At 35.1% G+C, this 22,047-nt stretch overlaps 1 protein-coding gene across 2 annotated transcripts in view; it reads left to right on the top strand.

Moving 5' to 3' along the window:
* GPATCH2 (G-patch domain containing 2) overlaps positions 1–22,047 on the top strand; it is a 123,232-nt gene that overhangs the window by 13,532 nt on the left and 87,653 nt on the right. For both annotated transcript variants that reach the window (XM_080585047.1, XM_080585048.1), the window contains exons 3-5: positions 341–402; positions 8,454–8,636; positions 9,710–9,789. In XM_080585047.1, coding sequence (XP_080441173.1) covers positions 341–402; positions 8,454–8,636; positions 9,710–9,789 — 325 coding nt within the window. The remainder of the gene's footprint in view (positions 1–340; positions 403–8,453; positions 8,637–9,709; positions 9,790–22,047) is intronic.

The raw sequence follows: 22,047 nt of genomic DNA, 5'->3' as shown, positions 1-22,047 counted from the left end.
GGATCAAGCTGAATTGCACACCATAAGAAAGGAGCAGTGAACATTTGATGGAAGCAGATAATAAAATGCATCAATTGTGTCAGCACCTCGTTGCAGTCACATCTGGCTTACTGTCAGGGTACCATTAGATTCCTGTGGTTTTATGTGCCAAAAATAATATGCTTTGTAGTTAATGGAACTAGGATATTTGCAGTTTGATTAAAAAAAAAAAAAAATCCTATTTTCTATCCGATCTTTGTTGTGCTTAAGTTCCATCTGAGCACAGCCTTGTCTCCTTAAAATTTTACGACTGAAAGATCAATTGTTCTTTTGATCTGTTTCTTTCTTTCTCTTATTACAGTGAATCCAGCAGTCTGAGCAGCAGTGATGCTGGTTTGTTTACCAATGATGAGGGAAGACAAGGTATTGAAAAAATCTTACCCTTCTCTACCCTTCCTCAAACCACATCAGTTGAAATTCTGTAAGCGTTACAAGTTATTTCATAGGTTAATTACTATTTCAGTTGTTATTACTATTTTAATGAGCTGAAATATAGCTTTCTTTCAGGGTTTTTGAAATGTTATGTGTGGGTGTCCTGAATCCATGGCTTAATCAAAAACCTGTCTTGAGAAACAGTCTCTGTAATACAATAAACTTACAAAAATCTTTTGGAGATGTTCAAGTTACCTATACTAATATTTAATTCTTCAGTTGCTCTGGTTTTCTGACAAGACTGATCATAGTACTGACTTTCAAGCTATTTTCTTGGCTCTTTTCTGTGTTTATTTTCCCAGAGATGGCATTTGCTAAGCAGCCATTCATTTTTTAGCAGTCTAAAACTGAGATCAGAAGATGCACCCTGTTTAAGTCTCTCCCCTCTGAATAACTTAGATTTATTTCACTTTAATTTAAAGATTCAAAATTTTCCTTTAGTGTGCATGATCTTCTCATATCTTTTTGTGATAAAGCTATTGAGGATGGAGGTACAAGACTTTTTAAGTTCAGTATTTATTGCAGTCTTAAATTAAGTGCAACTCATTTACCTGCATTATGCTAGCATTATACTACCCATCTCACAGAATAGGAACCTGCTGTCTTTGACAGTATACAAAAATGAGGCAAAAATAGTCTCTCAGGTAATTAAGACTTGTTTTTCCATTGTCAATTCTAAGTTGATGGTAATGTAAACTATTTTCTTACGCAGTTTGCCAAAGACTATTTCTCAAGTCTGTGCAAGAAAATGAAACCTGGCCTATTCCACAGCAGTGATCTAGGTTAAAGGAATGTTCTTTCTTGATCTCTTCTGTTTTTTCTCTTCAAACAGTTAGATAGTGAGATAGTTATTTAGACTGTAGAACAGAGATGTTTTCCTTGCTCATTTGTCCAAGGCAAACAAAAACTTGTGCTATGCAGACTGTACCTCTCATTCTGTTTTTACCTGTTTTAACATGGAGCTTTTCTAAATAATTTAAGCTGTTTTTGAATGTTTAGATGATAATCTAACTTCAGAGAAAATTTTCAAAATGAGATACTTCCAGAAGATCTCCTTTTACTTCCCTATATGAATTTCTCTTTTAACTTGCAGTTCTTAATGCATTTCTCCTCTACATTTGTATGTAAGGTGACTTACCACACTTCATATTTACGTATTTTTGAAGTACCCTTTGAATATATTTGTATCAATATTTTTTCCTTAGATAGTGAGTTACATTATTTGAATCTTTGAATAATATTGTTGAAAATGTCAGTAGCTTTCTGCTTTTCCTATGTTTTCTGGGAGGAGAAAAGGGGAGGGATCAGTGAACAATAGTTTTTTCTCAGGTGTGGTGTTACCTTTTTTCAGTGTTGGTTCTTTACAGATGGAATTCTTCTTTGTGTCTGTTTGATTTTTGAATCTTGATTCAATTTGTGGTAATGTCAGGAAGAAAGTGTTAGACCTGAAATAGTATTCTTAATTATAAATAAAAAGAACAAGAATAATTAATCTTGAGGGTATTGTCAGAACAAAATTTTATTTTTTTTCCCTCTAGTTTGCACTGGTCATTCTATGGGTGTGATCAGAAGTCCATTAAATTCACAATGAATCTCATTCAGATATTTTTAAATCTGCATTTAGCTTTCTTTTTGTGAAGACTTTTCCATGAAAGTGCTATTAGAGACCCTACTGTAAAAACAAAATTACTTGTTTTCTAACAATATTTATTGCCATCACAAAAGAAAAATGATAGTAATTTTTTATCTTTTTATTCCCCTTATGAAATGAGAATTTTATTTCTTTGAATTAATTTATAGCTGTGTTGAGATGCAAGCAAGACTGAAAACAGTGAAGAAGGGAGAAAATAAGTCTGATTAAAAACAAAAGAGAAGTCTAGGTGAAAAAAACAAAGCTGGAAGAGGACAAGATGAAAACATTAAGGGAAGAACTAACTGATTTTGTTGGCCATCTTTAAAAGCTATACTCCAGTTCCTGTCTTCACAGTGTCCCTCTTCCAGGATGTATGTTCAGAACATCAGCATCTTGACATCATTTGTAGTTCAAATTTTCTGCACCTCTGACTTCAGGTTTCTGCTAAGTCAAGTGGAGAACCAGAGATTGATTAATGCTGCCTTGAGAAATACTTGGTTTAAATGATGTGCCTGCCATCATTCAGAAATTTGGGTAGCAGAGGATAAGAGGATCCTGTTCTCCAGGGCAACGTTTGTTCATTTTGCCTCTCTGAGGTTAAGAACCTGCATATCTCATTTACTGCAGACAAATACTCTTTATAAAATCCTAATTAATTCCTAAATTAATCCTATGGGACAGACTTTCTAGAAAAGAAAGTGATCTAAGGCAGCAATTTCTGAGCAGTTGGCCAGAGAGTTAAATAATTCAATATTCAGTTCTGAACTCAGGAGTGACTGACCTTGCTACTTCTAATACTTTCCAAAAAGTTTTGTTTGTTTGCTTTCTACCATATGAAATGTACTCTGTTCACAGACTCTCAGAAGAATTTAAACTTTTAAAACTTTGATTCAAGACCACTAAGTGTAGATGTAATTGGGCATAATAGTGGGATAATCAAGATATATTTTGATTGATGTTCATTATTGTTATTTAAAAAAAATAGAATTACTCAGCAGACAGTCACCAAAGAAGATAGCGGCTGAACTATTAACAAACCTGAAGTGAAAACTTATGAATTGTATGTTTTCACAGGTTTGTAAACAGGACAACACTAGGGTGAGATTTAGTATGGTTAGCAAAAAACAAAATCCTGTGCAAATATAAAGCCCATGAGCCAAAGTATGGAGGTGGGAGAGCTTGCCAACAAAGTGATCAAAAAAAATGAACAGTGGCTGAAACTTTATCAGAAATTCTTGCCATTTCCCTTTTTTTCTTACTCTTCATTTCTAATAGCATCTTTATAAATGGCTTTTTTTTTTTCAGTATTAAAATCTAACAATAATGCTATGTCCAGTGTAGGAAATTTTTGCAAGCAGTTTTGGTAAAGAAATGGAAGACCTAACCTTTTATTGCAACATATCATACAACATTAATTATAGGCCTAGATAATAGGATTACCTGCAGTTTCAAGGCACTTTACAAGTTAAGCTTTCAACACAATGCAGATAAATCTAACATTATTCCAATACTAATCGTTGATACTGCTTTTTTTGTGTGTGTGTTGGGGGGGGGGGGGGGGGACGACTGTCAAATTTCAAGCCTCTTAAATCATAATGTGCGGCACTTAAAATGTACTTTAAGATCTCAGGAAGCTAGAAACAAAATTACATTAATAATGTTAAATAGTTAAAATTGGAAGTCAGGGAAAGTTGGATTTGCATTGTGGATGTGGTTAAGCTTTTAAATCTAGCTCTTTTGTTATTTTGTGATTAAACATATTTGTTACTGTGTCCTTTAAAATAATCCAGCATTCATCAGCATATGAGAATGATGCCTTACATAGCATCTCAGTAGCTGCAGGTGCCAATGGTGTTCCCCAATAATAAGAGAGATGGAATGTGCAACGCTATGTGCAGTCACAGCAGTTTTAAACTGTTGTAGCTAATTTGTTTATAATCTCTGCAGGTGCAGAAGAAACAACATGAAGTTGTTTGTGAACAGAATAATTGAAATACTAAATATTGTCAGTGGTTCACAATTGTAGAGGTAAATACAAAGCTGAGGTCTTATGATATCTCCAGTTTATTAAAGGCAGAACTACACACTTGCTTTATTCAAGAGCAGGTTATAGAATAGTTCGGTTGGAAGAGACCTTCAAAGATTGAGTCCAACTGCCTGACCGCTTCAGGGCTAAACAAAAATTAAAGCATATTATTGAGGGCATTAGCTAAATGCTTCTTAAACACTGACAGGCATCGGGCATCAACTCCATGTCTAGGAAGCATGCTCCAGTGTTTGACCACCCTAATAGTAAATATTTTTTTCCTAATGTCGAGTCTGAACCTCCCCTGGTGCCATCCTCATGCGTCCACAGGTTCCTTCTCTGATTTCCCTGCTCAGGAAGTTGTCGAGAGCAATTAGATTGCCTTTTGGCCTTCTTTTCTCCAGACTAGACAATCCAAGCATCCTCAGTCTCTCCTCACTGGACATGCCTTCTAGCCCTTTTACCAGCCTTGTTGCCTTCCCTCTGGATGCTTTCAAGGATTTTAACTTCCTTTTGATATCGTGGAGCCCAGAACTGCATGCAATATTTAAGGTGAGGCTGCATCAGTGCTCACTCTAGTGGGAGGATCACCTCTTTTACCAGCTGTCTATGCTGTGTCTAATGCATCCAAAGCTGTGGTTTGCACTCATGGCTGCTAGGGCACACTCCTGACTCACGTTGAGCCTCCTATTGATAGTATGGTATTAAATGGTGTCATACAAGGATAACAAATATGTTAAATTGGTCAGAAAGGGTGTGGGGAGGCCTTCATGTGAAGTTTTTAAGTTTGAATCAGAAGAACCAACTATTTTAACGAAGTTGTCTCACTACCCCTTTTGCTGAGGTAGCTCTGTAGAGCACAAACAAAATGCAGTGTGGATGGTACCCTCTGTGGGTGGGTAACTTAACCTTCTGCTTTCCTGAAACTTTGGGCGAAACTACTTGTCTGTGTTGTAGTGAATCTCCTGGTTGTTATGTCTCTGTATTGTTATTACAGTCGTTAGCGGTGGCTTTGTTTATTTTTACCTAGAAAGCTGTATAATTTGCAGGGTTGTGGAAATGAGACTCTCATCGTAGGGTATTTCACAGCTCATGGGCTATTGCTTGCTGTGCACGAGTTGGTGGATAATGGAGCAGCATAGCATCAAGTGGTGTTTTTAGGACTATGGTGCCAAACTTTTCACAGCAGCCCCTCAAAGTGGGTTGTGGTTGTTACAGGCAAGCACATGTACCCTGTATATGACTGCTATAAAGGGTAGTCTGGCCATTTTGAAATAAATCTGGGAAAGGGGGGAAATCTGTGCACAGTGAAAAGTGTTTGGTTAAGCTAAAATAAGACTCTTGAAGCATAACCTGCTATTCTGATACTGGTGCAAATGGGGTCAGTGTCCCTAGAGAAACCATGAAGAGAAGCCTATAGGAATAATTTTCCAAGTTTCCTATCAGGGAGGGCTTACAATGGAACATAAGTGGATGGCAATTAGATAATCATGTAGACCCAACATGAAGAGTAGAGAAATAGTAATTGTGCAGAGGGGAATCTTTAAAAAAAAAAAAAATTAGGCCAGGAACTGAAGTGCCTTGAAATTTTTACAATTAAGTTGACACTTCTATGTCTTAAATCGATTCTAATTGATTCTTTTTTTTTCTTTTTGCTGTAATTGAGCGTAAATTGCTTCAGAGTAAATCCTTGAAGCATTAGTACTATCCACAAGCAAGTTTGTTTCGTTTTAAATAAATGGATTGGGGAATGCATGGGCTCGGAGATCAGTTTCTGGAGATCTAGAAATGGTTTTTGTATTTACTGTATGTGGAAAGGATATGATGTTTTCATGCAGTCTTGGACTGAATAGAGGTACTGTTCAGCAGCCCTAAGAGGAAAGGACAGTGCTGTGAATCTTTGGAAACATTTTGAAGTCAAAAATGATTCTTTGGATTGAAGTATTACAAATAAAGTAAAATAAAATTCAAGTATTTGGTTACCCAACTCGTAAACAAGGAGGCCCCTGCATTATATTGTCTGAGGTGTGGAACTGATTTAAAGATGCTGTCTTCCCTGGCTCCTTTTGAAAATGGGATTTCTTTAGGGTTGAGCAGCTGGTAAACAAAATGGCCATGGGTGTTCTCACCTGGATAAGAATAGCAGTAATAGGCTTATGCTCATATCAAGGTGATAATCTGATTGAAAATAGACAAAGGATTCAGAGCTGTTTTAAATGAACAGATAAGCTTAAAAAACAGGTATACCCAGGTTCTGCTGTCGTGGGAAAATCCTACAGGGTTCAGATCCAAAGTCCTATATTCTGTCTTTGGCAGTAATTGGAGTGCTTAGGAAACCATGTAATAGCAAAACAAGTAAGATTTCATAACTGATTGTTGCTTAACATACTAATATTCTTGATGCACAAGGAGGAAAAGTCCCATGTCTTGTCATGTCCCCTCCCCTGAACTGTAGCCAAGGTACTATTTCCACTAACCACTGTTTGCCTTATCTTGCAGTCCACCAAACCAGTCTTAAATTCTAGCTATTTCTTCCAAGATTGTTTTGTGTAGCTCTTACAGACTTCTGTCCTTGAGCCAGTTGTGAAACCCCATTTCAAAATTCTCTCCTTAGTTCCCTAGATGAATTATGGCTAACAAGACTTAACTTCCAGTTCCTGGTAGTATTTCTTATTAGTTAAGGTATCTAGAGCTCACTTCCTACAACAAAATATTCAAACAAAATTTGTTTACACAAACTTTTGGAAAATCGAAACAAAGGAGTTCAAACTTAGATTGATCTGTGGTTTGGAATTAACTAAAAGGTGTGATTTTTCTCCCTGCCACTCAGTACACTTAGATATCCTCCAAAGAAACCATGCTTGACTAATGAAACAAGAATAGAATTAATAGTGAATGCCTTTGTGAAATGTCATAGCTGTAACTGGGGAGTAAAATAAATACAGTGAATAATCTGAATTGTGCCTGAAATGCCAACACGCTTAACTGCTGTTTGGACCTATGAATCTCTTTCCACCCCTGTTTTTCCCTTCCTTCATCTAAAAGTTCCTGTTCTCTAGCTTCTGCTAATTTTGCTGTTAGTAGTATCATTAAAGATGAAAAGATCCTTTTTTGGTAATTGAAATGTGGCAGGTGAAACATGACTTAATCAGTCTACGTTTCTTGAAGTGCTTGTCCTGACAAATACTTGTATGTATTGTTTCTTGTGCTTGGAAAAGTATTCTTTTCCATGCCACAACTTATTTGGAGGAAGTGTGCTGATTTTTTTTTTTTCCTCAGATTTTGGCTTGGGTTCTCGTTATTTGTATTTTTTTCATTTTGGGATGGAGTGGCAATGAAATTTTGCACAAATGCTTTTTGTTCTTTTAATTGTTGTCTAAAATGTTGCATTTCTCTCTTGCTTAGCCCTGCATAATTAAAATTTGAAAAACAAGTGGTTTATGTGCAGAAATAGTGAGTCACGATTTGGATACTTTGAAGAAGAGTTAAAATACAGAGCACACCCTTTGAAATCTAATTTTTGAGTGTAAGAAAGGACACTTGCCAAGTCTCATGAGGCTACTTTCTGATATTCTATCGATTACCTGTTTTGTTTAAAAGAACATGTTTTAAAAACATAGCAATTTATTTTAATTGCAGGTGGTTTTTTATATGAAATATGTTCAAGATCAGATTTTCAGTATTGTCTTTTGCCTTTGCCATGTATTTAAATTGTACATCTATAAATGTTAGTAAAACGACCAGCTTTGTAGTATAATGCAGTGTAATTCTCAATCACGTGATACTGTCAGTTTTCATTTAAAATGAAGTTTTTCAAAACTTATTTCTAAATGAACTTAATCAGATTAACTTCATTTAGTCACATCTGTTCATGATTGTTTTCCCCTCTTACTAGCCATACAAATCATGAAATTAAGCTAATTATATACCATTATCAACTGCAAAGAACTAGTTTCACAGTTTTATACCTTTTAATTCCCTGCTGGAAAATAAGACTTGTTTTTTGTTAATATGTAAAGTGCAGTAGCTTAAATGGATTTCCCTGCAGTTATTGCCAAAGAATTAACTAGTTTATTATTGTTTTTTCACTATTGTAAATTGGTTTTAAAACATTACATTTTATGTGTTTTCATTGATGGCAACACTTGTCATACTATTGAGAAACGTTTTCCGAATAGAACTGCTATATACAAGTAATTGTTGTACAGATATAAAGCAAAAGAAATAATTGTCTTGTCAGTGTTTATTGATGGTAACATCTGGTTTTTATCTTCTCTGTTCCTCCCTCTTTTGGGGGAACTGGGGGGTACTGTCCTCACACAGGTGATGATGAGCAGAGTGATTGGTTTCATGAAAATGAATCTGGTGGAGCATGTGGAATTACGGGGGTCATTCCGTGGTGGGAACAAGAAGACTCTACAGAACTGGAGAGAGAATTGCCTGATCCAGTCTTTGAAAGTATCTTAACGGGTACTTTCCCCCTTATGTCCCATTCAGGAAGGAGAGGTAAGTAACAATCAATCATGTGGAAATCAGTGGAATCACTTGGGTACAGTAGAAAGGTGTCTGTGGGTTATACAGAATGTGCTGAATGTTGACAAGTTCTTGGAATTACCAATTTTTCTTGAATTTTCGAGATATCATTAGGCAGAAATAGTCAGAAACTGTCAATGATTAGGATAGTCAGAAGGTGTAATACTTGGCTTATTTTTATAGCCTACTATTTTATTTATTGTCTTGATGTTTGCATTGAAAAGAAATAAGCATTATTTAAAGCGAATCTTTAGAGTTCTAAACATCACGAAAGCCAGGAACAGACTATATAAATTCATAGATTCACAGGTTTGAAAAACTAGTGTGACCATCTGCTTCACTTTAATGGTCAAGCTTTATTGTTTGTAGAGAAGAGGTAAGGGTTCAGAGTAAGGATTGGGGTTGTTACTTAGAAAATTATCCAATATTTACTTTAAAATATTTTAAACAGCTGTGGATCCAGTGTGTCCAATGGTAAGTTGTTTCAGCATTTGATTGCTTTTACAGCTAGGTATCCACTCTTGTTTCAAGACTGAAGTTGTCAGACCTCAGCTTGTTGCCACAGAATTTTTTTGTACCTCTTGCACAAGGATCTCCTTTCACATTCTTTTATGTAAGCAACGGTCAAATCAACTTTAAATTATTTCTCTGCACACTGAATGCATTGAACTCTTGTGAGACTTATTTTCTGGATGCTTGCGATTTTTTTCTGTGATCTTGGTCTAAGGATTAAATGTGGTGAACATGCATTCTGGTACTAATACATTTGTAAGTGATGCAAAATCATTTTCCTACTGTAGTTTGGTATGTTCTGCTTATGTAGCCAGTTGTGTGTAGAACCAAGATGGCATCTATAGACAGATTTCATTTTCATGGCAGCTTAGCTTTTCTTACATATTTCCCATTCTGTGTTCTTTGTTTCTATGGGATTTTTTTAATGAAGATATTTGAAGTTAGATTAGTAGATTGATATGTAATGATAAATTTTCTTGGTTGTATGGTGTATAGGAAATATTCTTTAATCACTCCTTCCTTCTAATTTGTAGGTTTCCAGAGTAGATTTAGTCATCTTCATGGAATGCCAGCAAGAAACATTAAAAAGGCTTCAGGAAACCAGAATGCATTGGTAGGTCCTTTCATTATTATAAGCTTGTATGAGCTATTGTTGCTTTTTTGGTTTATAAAGGAATATTCCTCATGCCTGTTTCCTAGTGTTACACATAGGTAATAGAAAGGTAAGACTACGGTGTCACTGCTGCTATGGAATATTTCTGAGTACTTGAATGGCAGAAACAGTCTGAGATTGTTCATCAGTAATTATTCGCACTTCATGAAGGGAAAGGATCTTTGTTTTTCTTTTAGTTAATAAAATTTTCAGTACATATCATGTGTGTATGAAAATGTTTCTCCCCTCTTGAAAAGAAAATCAAACCAAAGTTATTTCAAGTTTATCTAATACTGAAAGTATTCTAGGATGGGTATGTGTTATAATACTGACTTTTATTTTTTATTCTTTCCCTTTCCAAGGTCTGCTTTGAAAATTTGTCCTTATTTTCTTTTGTTTGATTGACAAATTCTGTTGGTTGACTAAAGGAGTGGGCATATACAAAAAACATAAAGCCAGGTAGTGATACACCTGTAACAGACATCACAAATTCCTTTGGACTTGAGACTGTTCTAAGGCTATGACTACACATGAGAGTTGTTTGTTTTTTTTTAGTGTTTCCAACTCTAGGAGTAATACTTATAAGTGAAGGAAAAAATCCAGCTGTCTTTGCTTTTATGTATAATCTAAGTCATTGCATTTTCCCATAGCTTTTCTCTAAAGTAAGATTCTAATGAGTTTCTAAGATATTTTTTTTTTTTCTTTGGAGGAGGGCATGAGGAGAAGAGAGAGTTGATATCTTAATTTAAAATGTTAACAGATATTCATTGTAGTGCAGTCTGTTCCTTTCTTATCAGAATAGTATTGGGAAAACAAGGAAGACTTGTGGAAAACTCTTTTATGCTGGGATATATTTATTAAAATGATAAATACTGTGGCATCAATGTTCTCTATTTAAGAATATTAAATGTTTCCATGTTTTCAGTTGAACAAAATAAGGTGCTTCTGAGAAATGTAAGAACTATTGTATGCGCAGGGAATAAAAATGAACTGGTAGAAATTTAACTCATTTTGAAGAGGGATGGTTTTTATAATTGAACCCTCTGTCCGATAATTGCCATTTGGAGCTGAATAAGGTGCCTTAAAACCTTGGCCTATGATCTTTGCTGTTAGTGGTCGTGAATTAGATGAATGCTGTCTAGTTCTTGGTTTCCTATCTACCTATTTTTATTTTTGGTTCAGTGCTTGCTTGAGCATATCTGGGATTTGTAGCCCATTTTCTAGGCTTATTGCAATTTCACTCTGGTATTTTATAGGAGCTATTATAACTGATAGGTTAGCTTCATGGTATTGATGATACATGGCTTAACTACCCTAAAAAGGCCTTTTCCTCTAAATTGTAAAAAGGTGATTAAGTTTCAGTTGATGAAGATATACTGTGAATGTGTATATATAATAAAAAACCCCTAATATTTATTTTCTGCTGAACTTTCTGGATTGTCCTTAGGAGCCCATTTTGTCTTCCAGTCATGATCTCTCGTATATAAAGATGATATCATATTTCCCTTTGTAACAAATATGCAAGCTGATCTACTGAAGACTGGTAATTCAGTTGCCTCCAGTTATTAAATATATCTTTTACGTAGCGTTGTGAAACAAAGTTGACATGTGAACTCACCTAAACCACTATGTTTAGCCAGGAGTGCACATATAGAAAGGATGTGCAGTTTGCTCTTCAAATACAGAGTTTTCTGACCTTCGTAATGATTATGTTTGTGGGCACGTCTGCTGCGTCTATCTTTGCAAACATAGCTGTATAGGCCAGAGCTCATCTACTTATGTCAGTGATTGCTTCTTAAAGAAAATCTTTTTTAGATACTTCAGCAACAAAAAGTCATATAATACCTGTGACATCTGATAACATAGAACAAGAAGTAATTACTGCTCTTAGATGGTAACAGTGAAGGCGAGCAAGAATGCTTTTAGAAAGATTAATATCCTGAGAAAAGAACACTGTAGACTCAACTCATTGAATAGAGTTGTGGTGTGACTTATTTCTTTCATTTTTAACAGTAAGGAGTCTGATGTCTGTATCACTGCATATACAGACTTTTAAGGGAGACACAATAGAAAATGGAATTTCCTGCCAAGATATATTTCCTAGAACAGATATATAACATACTCTATTCAGTCTAAGAAAGTGTTACTTTTATCTAGGAAATGTGAGCATATACATAGCCCTTTGCAAACAGTCTGTGTGTGTCTAAAACTTTTTTGGAAAGATTTTGTTGAAGGTTCATGAGTATAGCAGCTAGTGAAGTCTTGAAGAGACTACTGGTTGAGGGAATGCAAAATACATAACTATGATAATACCTTGATCATCAGCCTCTAGGAAAAATTGTTTAGGTGTCTTAGTGTAAGAGAAACATCAGGCTAAGGGTATGATTTTTACTTGCTATATACTAAGGAAACTACCAGCTTTAGGTCATTTTCTCACCCCCAGTTGTAGAAGCAATGGGAACTGAGAGCAATGGAAAAAATGCTGCTCTTTGCTGACCAGTCAGTGAACTTTAATTTGAAGTAGCCACATCTGATACGCAGTTTGTCCAGATGCTCTTTCTGCATTTCATTGACTAGTTGTATAACTTAAACAAACTCTTGGGCCTTTCTATCATCGGTTTATTGCCTTTTAGTCAAAACACTTTTTAAAATAATTGTATAACACTGGTCAAACGAGAGAAGTAAAAACCAAGCATGCAAATACTGTGGAAATCCTTGCATAACCTAACGTGCAGGTTGAATGAGTTGTCATAAAGAAGGTAGGAAAAAGCAGAGCAAGAAAATGAAGATAATCATCACAAGTGCTTCTATCCTTTGTATTGTTCAATCTGCTTACTGAAGAAAGGTGTCTTTTTTTTTTTTATGGAATCCACAAATTAAATACTTTGTAAGGCATATATTTTGGCATACAATTATAATGTCTGCCATTTCGTGTCTCTTGCTTTGCTTTGTGATAGCATCATTTGTAACAGAACATTCTTGGAAAAGAAATAGAAAGACTTGTGGCTATGGTTTTGATCATGCCTGTGCCTGCCTGTGTCATGTTTCTAGTAGCAATTTTGAAATTCTAGTCAGAAACATGATACCAGTACTTTCAAATCATACCAGAATTTAGCAAACTCTTAACGTATATTGCATGAAATTTGGTTGTGTTTGGTTGAATTATGCAGTTGCATGTGACCTGGTTCTAAATACAGTTCGTTGGCCAGGATAGGGAGAGATGTTGTAGAGTTCTGTCTAAGGTCTCTTACATGTTTTCTTTTCCAGCCTTGATTCTCTGTCTGGGCTAATACCTGGGAAGTGATTTCACTGGGTTGAAGTGCAAAAAGCATGACCAATAACAATGACGCTTTCTCTCAGCTCTGCCTATTTTTCCATCCATTATTTTTGTCTGTGTCATAGGTTTCGATTTTCATGGTATTGAAGAAAACTTATTTTAAATCTTGTATTTGTAGGATTTTATTTATATTTTATTTTATTTATTTTTAGCACAGTTGTACTATAGTATTGGGCTTGACTATATGTAGTTACAATTATTCAAAAAGTGTGCAAGGAATGAAACCTATATTCTAGATACCCGTTATCCAAAGATCTAGCGTCTGGGGTATGTCTGTCAAATGCTGCGACTTTTTCGAAAGTTCCAAGATAAGAGCTTCTATTTTTATTAAAAAAAAGTAAAAAAAAAAAAAAAAAAAAAGTGAAGAGAACTAGAGAGCTCATGTTTTTTTCTTAACTGCTCTCAAAATAAGAAAATCAGTTGCTAAGTTTTTTCTAACTGAAGAAAAAGCCAAATGTGTTCGGGCATTTTTTTTCCTGTCAAAGTATTTTGGAAATTGAGTGAAGTGATACCAGAAGAGTAACCCTGTTACAGATCTAAAGGAATGTTTCCTTAAAAAGCAAGTTGAGCATTGTTTTTACAGGGTTAGTCAGAAGCCTCTTCATGGATGCTCTGCTGCAACTCTTGGGAAAAACACCAATTCTCAAGTTTAAATTTGATTTGGTTTTATGGACAATTCTTTCACACTGAACGTGTGACATGCAGTCAGATAAAACAATTTAGTTTCAGTTAAGTGAATAAAATAACTTAGCTGTGAGACTTCACTTATTTTCTTCACATGACAACTTCTGTCATTTGGAGCAATAGTCTCTACTTCAAACTCTGTAGAAGACTGAGTGATACTAGGTGATGATATGGATGATACTAGATACTATCTTATCTAGCAGGATATCAAAACAGTGTGGTAACAAAGATAAACTCATGTTGGATTCCAGCCTCTCTCAGTCAAGATCAGGAATATTAGGCCTCTGTGTATGCAGATGACATTAGAAACTTTATGCTGCTAAAGCTGTGAAGGAATTAGCTTTTAAGTGAGTAGGAGCCTTTGCTTATTTTTTTTATAATGGGTTTTTGTTACGTTGCTTGTCACCAAAAATATTTTTAACTCTACTTTGAAGCATTTCTTGTTCCACTTTTCCTTTTAATTTTTTAATGTTGTGATTTCTCCTCGTTTTGTAATTGTTTTCAATTCATATCTACTTATGAAAAATGTAGTGAATAAGGCATGCTCTTTTAATTTTCACTTTAGTTAACTCAGTATCTTAGTTTCATGACATAGAAAGGAAGGAAGGACAAACTTTCTTGTGGAGCTGGTGGCTTCTTGCATTCATGTGGTCCCTGCAGCTAGGGGTTTTCAGACGGAGGTAAAATTGAGGCTGTTAGCAGAGGAGGTGCTGCTGTAACGGCAGGTTAGATCCCACCTTTCATTCTTGCAGTGTTCAGTCACTGTTGGCTAAAATGCTAGTGTTCCTGAAGAATGAGTCAAATAGCAGTCTTCTAAACTTCAGAACTTGATCGTGTTGAAATAGCTTTGTTTTTTAAGAAAGCAAAAGAAAAAAGCTGCTGTCAGATTTCTAAGCTCCATTATAAACGATGTAGGTTTCAAAAATGGGGTGTAAACATTGAGGATGATATCAACTTATCTACAATGTTCTTAACTTCATGTATCTAATGTGTATTGGAGAACTGCTTACTGTTCTTACACCTGCCATGTATTTCACATAACAAGAAATTATTTTTTTTCCACAAATTAATTTAAGTGCATTTTTGCTAAAGCTTTCACATATACTGACATAAACTTGATATCATTTGTTCTACCTGCCACGGTGAGCGCCCGATGGAAGAGTAAGTGCTTCTTAGTGACTTCAGTAATTGCTTTGTATAATTACCCATCAAAAGAATCGTAATTGTGTCTGTACCACATTTCATAGCAGTTTAGTATTCCTTGAAGTGGTACTGCACTCAAGGCACAGTTAAATATTGTGTGATCATTCAAGGTAGTGTACCAGAATTAGAAGATCAGTTTTGTCACTATAGTTGTCAGTGATGCAAAGTACTTTGAATTCCATCTACCCTTTATTAAATCTGAATGGTTTAATAGTCTGCCTTGCAACCTATGTTTGTTTTAACCTGCAGAGTATTTTGTGTAACTTATAATTGTCTAATGAAAAGCTATAAGCACCTTGGTATCATCAAACCATGCATAGCTACTACTTGGAAAAAAAAAAAAACAAAACCATAGTTATGTGAGCATGGTTTTGAGGAGGGAAGAAAGTTCCCTGAATTTTTCAGGACTGACTCTGCTGATAGTTGATATCTTGTGGTATTTTCAGTAAGGAAACTTGAAACTGAAGACAGAACAAATCCTTTTCTTTACAGAGCGGTATGATTTGTTTAGGATGTTTTTCTGAAATCCTCAAATAGCATGAGTTGCAGAAATGAATACTTACTTAAATACGTTTATTCAACATCACAGACTGTGATGCCAATTTTATATGAATGGTTATAAGCAATCCTGGAGTGGAAGGGCCATTTCGTGAAGGTAATCAGTCAATTAATAATGCTTCAGGTTTTGAGGTGAGTTACAGGAAAATATGAAATGCCTGCATTTAGTGGTCTCTTGATATTTTTCAATGGAAAAGCCTATATATAGTGCTGGTATGATCTTTTCAAAAGCATAATGGTCTTTGTGTTGTATGTACTTAAACCATTTGCTCTATTACTGAATTACATGTGATATATTGGACAGGACAACATTTAATGTATGTACATATATAAAACAAAAACAAGACAACAGGTATATAAACAGGACAATAAAAAAGGTTTGCTGACATCAACAGATCCAAATGAGTTGGAGCCTTTCAAGTAATTACTGGTCCTTGCATTTTAGTTATTGTCCCTTCACTTAGGACACAGTATTTGTTGGTTTTTTTGTTTGTTTCCAAGTGAAGTGAGAGACCTTTGTAGACCCTCATAACCAACCACATGAGCCCTTTCAGTGCAACAGTTTTGATAACTGCTCAAAAAAAGTTTTACTCAGCCGCTTGCACTTTGATTCAGAAAATTGCAAACTTTAACTTGCTTCTGATTACATGATTTTAGTTGTTCATATATCCTTTTCTGTGTATTAACTGTCCCTCGTTTGTCAGGTGTTTTTAAAACCTGTATGCCTAATTATGAAAATAACTTCCATTTTCTGTTGTTTCTCAACGTTGACTTAACACTAATGCAGATAGTAGTTTTAAAGGCTAAGGGAGAAACTTATCCTCAGTTCTGAGAACTGAAAATTGTCTATTTTAGGCATTTTTTACTTCCAACTGATGACCAAACTCTTGCAACTGTCTTGTTTTAGATGGGTATTTTTAAAACACTCATAAAATCAACTTTAAGAGCATTAGGAAAAAAACGTGTCCCATTTTTCTTCTTCCCTTGACCTCTTCCCGTTGCATTGCTTAACTCTAAAAGACCTAGTACACAAAGACCTAAACAAATAGCTACAGTAATTTGATTTTTTTTTATTCTCTATAGAATGGAGTCAAATTGGAGAGAAGAAACCTTTTTGCTTGTTTGTTCTATGCTACTGCACTTTTTGAAAAAGAAAGGACTTGTGTGGTGATTGAGATTTTCTTGTCATACTCCTGTCTTTGTTTCTTTTTAAATCTGGGATCTAATCATTGATGTAGGCCTAAGGCAATTTAAGACAATTTACAGTACCTAGAATAACTTTAAGAGCATTGTCTGTGAAAGTTACAATAAGGCAGCTTTCCTGTGCGCTAAAATGTAGCTCTTAAGTAAAAGATAAAAAATGACTGCATAAAAACTAAATTTTCTGAAAAGCTGGCATTTCAGTGTTAAGTTGGGCATAAATATTTTAAAATATATTGTTATCCCGTGTTCAGGAGAACAGAATACTTTCCTATATTTCGCCAGAAAGTGAATAAACTATGTAATAGGGACATCTCAAATAATACTTTAAAATTGTAAAGGGTTTATTAAAGCTTTCATTGTATACAAACTGATATCTTTATTAAATTAATTCCCTTATATCAGTGATGTATATGCAAATTTTCTTTAAGCTTTAATGTGATTTCTGTTGTAGAAAAACAAATTTAGCTTCATTTGCGTAGGGTGTTTTACTGAATTTTGTATTAACATTACTAGAATGTGGAAAATGTTTTAAAAATATTTGGAGGTTGATGGATTAGTACTCTTCAAAGGGAAACAAAACACTAAATATTTCTAATCCTGCATTATTTACCGCTTGGGTGGTTAAATGCTACTTTAAGCCCCATAAAATTAAAAGGGAGAAATCTGCCAACTGTAGCAGGAATTGGATTTAGGAAGAGTGGTACAGAGCCAAAATATTGCTACAGAATTAGATGTCAAAAATCTTCTTTAATAGTAGATATATAGTTCACAGTGCCTGGTTATGATTAATACATTTAATCTAAATCACTGAAAGTTGCTCTCTCCTTTTCCATAAAATACAATAGGACACAAATCAGTTTTACTGTAGGTGGATAACAATTGGAAAATAATGCATCTTCCCGCCCAATAAATTGTCAGTTATACCTTTTAACTAAAATCGATTCATCTTTCCAAAATTTATTACAATTTCTTATAATAAATCTTTTCAAATGTTTATTCATTTGCTTTTTGATACATCTGTGCCACTTTTGCTATGGTCTAATGTTTTTTCTTTTGATTCATTGTAAATTAGAAAATCTATTTTGAGTCAATTTTCTAGTTAAGAAGTTAAAATCTATAACCTAGCCATTTTTTCATGGTCTCCTTTGCACATTTTAATACCCTTGAACTTATATACAATCCAGTAAATTCTGATCAGAAGGTGATTAAAAGACTTTCCACTGCAACTTCTTGACTGAGGGCCAGATTCATAAAACAAGTACTTACAAGATTGTTCACTGGCTTTCTCCTGCACATCTCCCTGATTCAAAGAGGAAGATTGAAAGAATTATAGTAAATGAACAGATACATAGGTTTTAGCTGAAGACTTTCAGTGCAGACAATCAGAATTGCCTCTTTGAATTAAAATACACGTATGACCAGAGTATGACAAAAGCCTCTTTCTGTTGTCTCTTTATAGCAGCAAGACTGTAAATAACTAAAGCACTATATATAGTTTATCTAATTATCCAGTACTGACCTCTTAAAGCGTGATAATCTGCCTTTTCACGTTCTTAAAATAATGTTTTTGTTGTTGGTGGTTTTTGAAGAAGAAAATATTTTAACAGAAAACTTTCACCACTTTCACTAATGATTGATCTACTAATCTGCATTGTGGAATTGTGTTCACTGTTCAGCAGTTTCCTGCTCTGTATATAATAAAATGTGTCAGAGAATGATAGCCTTAATTTTTTTAAAATCTACCAATAAGCATATTTCCTGTTCTGATCCAGTTAAGTAATGTGATCTTTTAGTCACTTTTCTGTCAAGAATTATGTATGAGAAGCTTGATGTAGTATGTAGACGCATCAAATTTCTTAATGCACAAATCTGTTTTGTTTGTAATATAAATGTCAGTGTTGGCAGAACAGAGGGAGAGGGTTAGGAAATGTTTCAAATATGACTATGAAAAAATGACATCCATAATTTGAACTTGATCTACAGTATCACTTACTGGTAAATTTGTATAGCTGAAAGCGTCTTGGGTTTTGAAGTGATTGATTCCAGAGGCTTTAAAAAAAATCATTTGTGTGGATGGATTGGAATTCATTAATTTCACTAATTACACAGCAAAGAAAACAGATGTTTTCTTAGGCAAAGATCAGGCTTTAATTACAGGTCTTACCTTTTCATCTAAAAATAGTGTCAATATGTTCATGTCTCTCAAAGTTTTGTTATTTTTCTGTGGACATTCCATTCTGTTTGTTAGGCCTTACTTACACTGTGTACAAATATAAATCTAATACACATACACAGAGTGTTTACAAAAGTATATATATGCTATAATGCATCTATTTAGAAAACTCTTCATGAGTAAGTTGCATAGATATTACCTCTTTAAAATGTCAAAATCAGTACTCACCAGTTATTCTATTTCCCATTATAATAGTGTGTGTTACAAAAATACTCAAAATCACTGAAACTTTCAATTCATGATTCTGGAAAGGGTGAGGTTCCAGCAATTATCTAAATCTATCTAGAGTCTCCTTAGGACTCTTATTCTGAGGTATATACTCTGTTGTAGAGAGTACAGCCTGTGTGCTGAAGGCAGAGTGAGCTACCATAGAATTAGAAGGAGAGCCTAAAAAAGATATTATTTGTGTTTGGTTTTGCCCTTAAGCAAACTGTTATAAATATGATGTCTGTTTTAATTGCTTTAAATAAGTATTTGTCACTGTCATGGGACAGTGGAGATCACCTAACTAGTGCTAATAACTGGAAAGATCCAGAAAGAAATTACCTTTGAAAGCAGCAGCTTGACAGTCAGTGTATAGAAAGAGTAACTGTTTTTATCATGTGCTTGGAAGAAGCAATAAGAGGAACGAAACTAACAAAGCTCAGTAACCATAGCTTATATAATGTATACTTAATGAAGTAAACTGATACAGAACTGCAAATGAACTGAGATCTAACAATTGTAGTACTAGAAAAACATTATCATAATTTCAACTTCATATAAAGTCTTTCAGTTTCTCAGAACTTTGTTATATTATCTTCCTCAGACCTTACTGTTTCCCAATATTTATTTATTTTGATTTTTTTTAAGAAAATGCATTTTTTTCATCGAAGAAGGTTCTCATAACTTCTCAGTGCAAATGTGTTTTCAAAACGAGGAGCTTGTAAACAAGATTTCTACCCCCCCCAAAAAATGTGTTGAAATATGTGTACATTAAGGCAACACAAAATGATAAAACATCAGTGGCTGATATAACTCATTAGTAACAAATTCCAGTAGTTATCCAATTATTGCATTATAGTCTTTTTTCCTTTAGATGTTATGGACTGGGGAGTTGCTTTCCACTGAGTGGTCTGTTTGGATGTTTTTTTCAAGATTTCGGTCAGGGAACTTATTTTGCTTTTTTTCTGGAGACCAAGATTTGTGCACAGGGCTTTGCATTGAAAGAGGGATTAAAGATCGTCTAATTCCAACCCCCTGCCATGGGCAGAGATACCTCCCATGTCAGGGTGACCAAAGCCCCATCCAACCTGGCCTTGAACACTTCCAGGGATGGGGCATCCACAACTTGGGGGCAACTTGTTCCATGGCCTCACCACCCTCTCAATAAAGAACTTCTTTCTATTGTCTATTGTAATTCAACCCTCTTTTAGTTTTAAACCATCACCCTTTGTCCTATCACTACAATTCCTGATGAAGAGTCCCTCCTTATCCTTCCTGTAGGGCCCCTTTAGTTACTGGAAGGTTGCTATAAGTTCTCCCCGGATCTTGGAGCTTTCTCTTGTTTTGGCTGAACGATCCCAACTCTCTCAGCCTGTCTTCATAGGAGAGGTGCTCCAGCTCTCTGACAATCCTTATGGCCCTCCTCTGGACTCGCTCTACATGCTGTGGTTATTTCAGGGGGGCTAAAGTAGGCCTAAAGTACAGTAAGTAGACCCAGAATCTCTAATAAATATGCGAAGTTTCAGTTTGACTCTCTGCTTTAGTTGTGGTGATGTATTGAGAGGCTGTGGGACCTTGGAGAAGTAGGTCCGTAATCATTTATTGTTCTTTCAATGCTAGGTTAATAGGCATGAAGCTACTGTGTTGTGTTAGAGTGCATCCATTATATCTGTAATCTGCTAGTTTACTATATAGCAATGCTAAGAGTAAAAAATGTTTTTATTTCATAGACATCTTTCACTAAAATGGTAGCAAAATTATCCAAGATTACTACAAACTATCGATGTACTATTTTTTACTGGCTCTTTGAGAGAGGATGCTAACCTTCCTATTCATGTTGTTGTATGCTTTTTAATATGTTCAAAAACTCTAGGTTTCTTTTGGACATGTTTCTTCTATAGTCATTACATTAAACTAGTAAGGCAAAGAAATTTTAGCCTCAAATAATTGAAATGAGCATGCTGCACTGTGAAGAACATGTTTGAATCAATAGCTGTCAGTACTCACAGTGTTTTAATAGAGATAGTAAATGTTATGATTCCACTAAATTTTCAATTATTCCTTTGTTGCCATGATGACCAACTGTAGAAGTATTATTCTTGAAAGGAGATTAATTTTGCCTCCTGTGCATAGAAATGTTTAGGGAACAGGTGGATGTTTAGACAGTTTGCTCTGGAAGGTAAATAATATCCTTGACGTATTGTACACTGTGCTGTCTGTGGCTTTCAAAGAGTGTTACTAAGTGCAATTATTTCTTATGCCTTCAAAGAAGATAAACAGGCTCTCTTGTCTACCTTAACCTAAAGGGAGACAGAAAACTGCCTGGAGATTCAGGTACATCTGGTGTCCCCTTAATTTTATTCTGTCTCGCTGGAGGAGCTGAAAGTGGCCAGCCGTGCTGTCAGCATACACAGAGCCCAGAGGTCTCTAACGGCCTTGACTTGCACAAAATAGATTATTCCAGTAGGGTGACTGAGCTGGTCGGCTGTTAAGAGAGCTAATCAAAGCAGACACAAACCCAAGTATAATACCAGTTACTAGAAACTCGACTGGCGTCAGACTAATTAAACACCGAAAGCAGTCATTTATTTCTTTATCAAAATTATCAAACTGGTGAAGTGCACACAGCTGGGGAGAGGTGGGACTTTTTGACCTCACTTAACCTTTCTAGTATAACTAAGAGGATTTGTCTTGGCAGCCCCCTCTCCAAGGGGAGACCATTGAAACCATTAATGATCTATTCTTTGGCAAAATGCCTGGCACAAATTCTTTCTCAGCAGACTTTTTGAAAGCTTTG

This window comes from Anser brachyrhynchus (assembly GCF_964034855.1).
Source record: "Anser brachyrhynchus genome assembly, chromosome: 3".
In the NCBI taxonomy this organism is placed as follows: domain Eukaryota; kingdom Metazoa; phylum Chordata; class Aves; order Anseriformes; family Anatidae; genus Anser; species Anser brachyrhynchus.
Note: the sequence above shows the minus strand (reverse complement) of the source record. Positions and strands in the feature narration are given on the sequence as shown.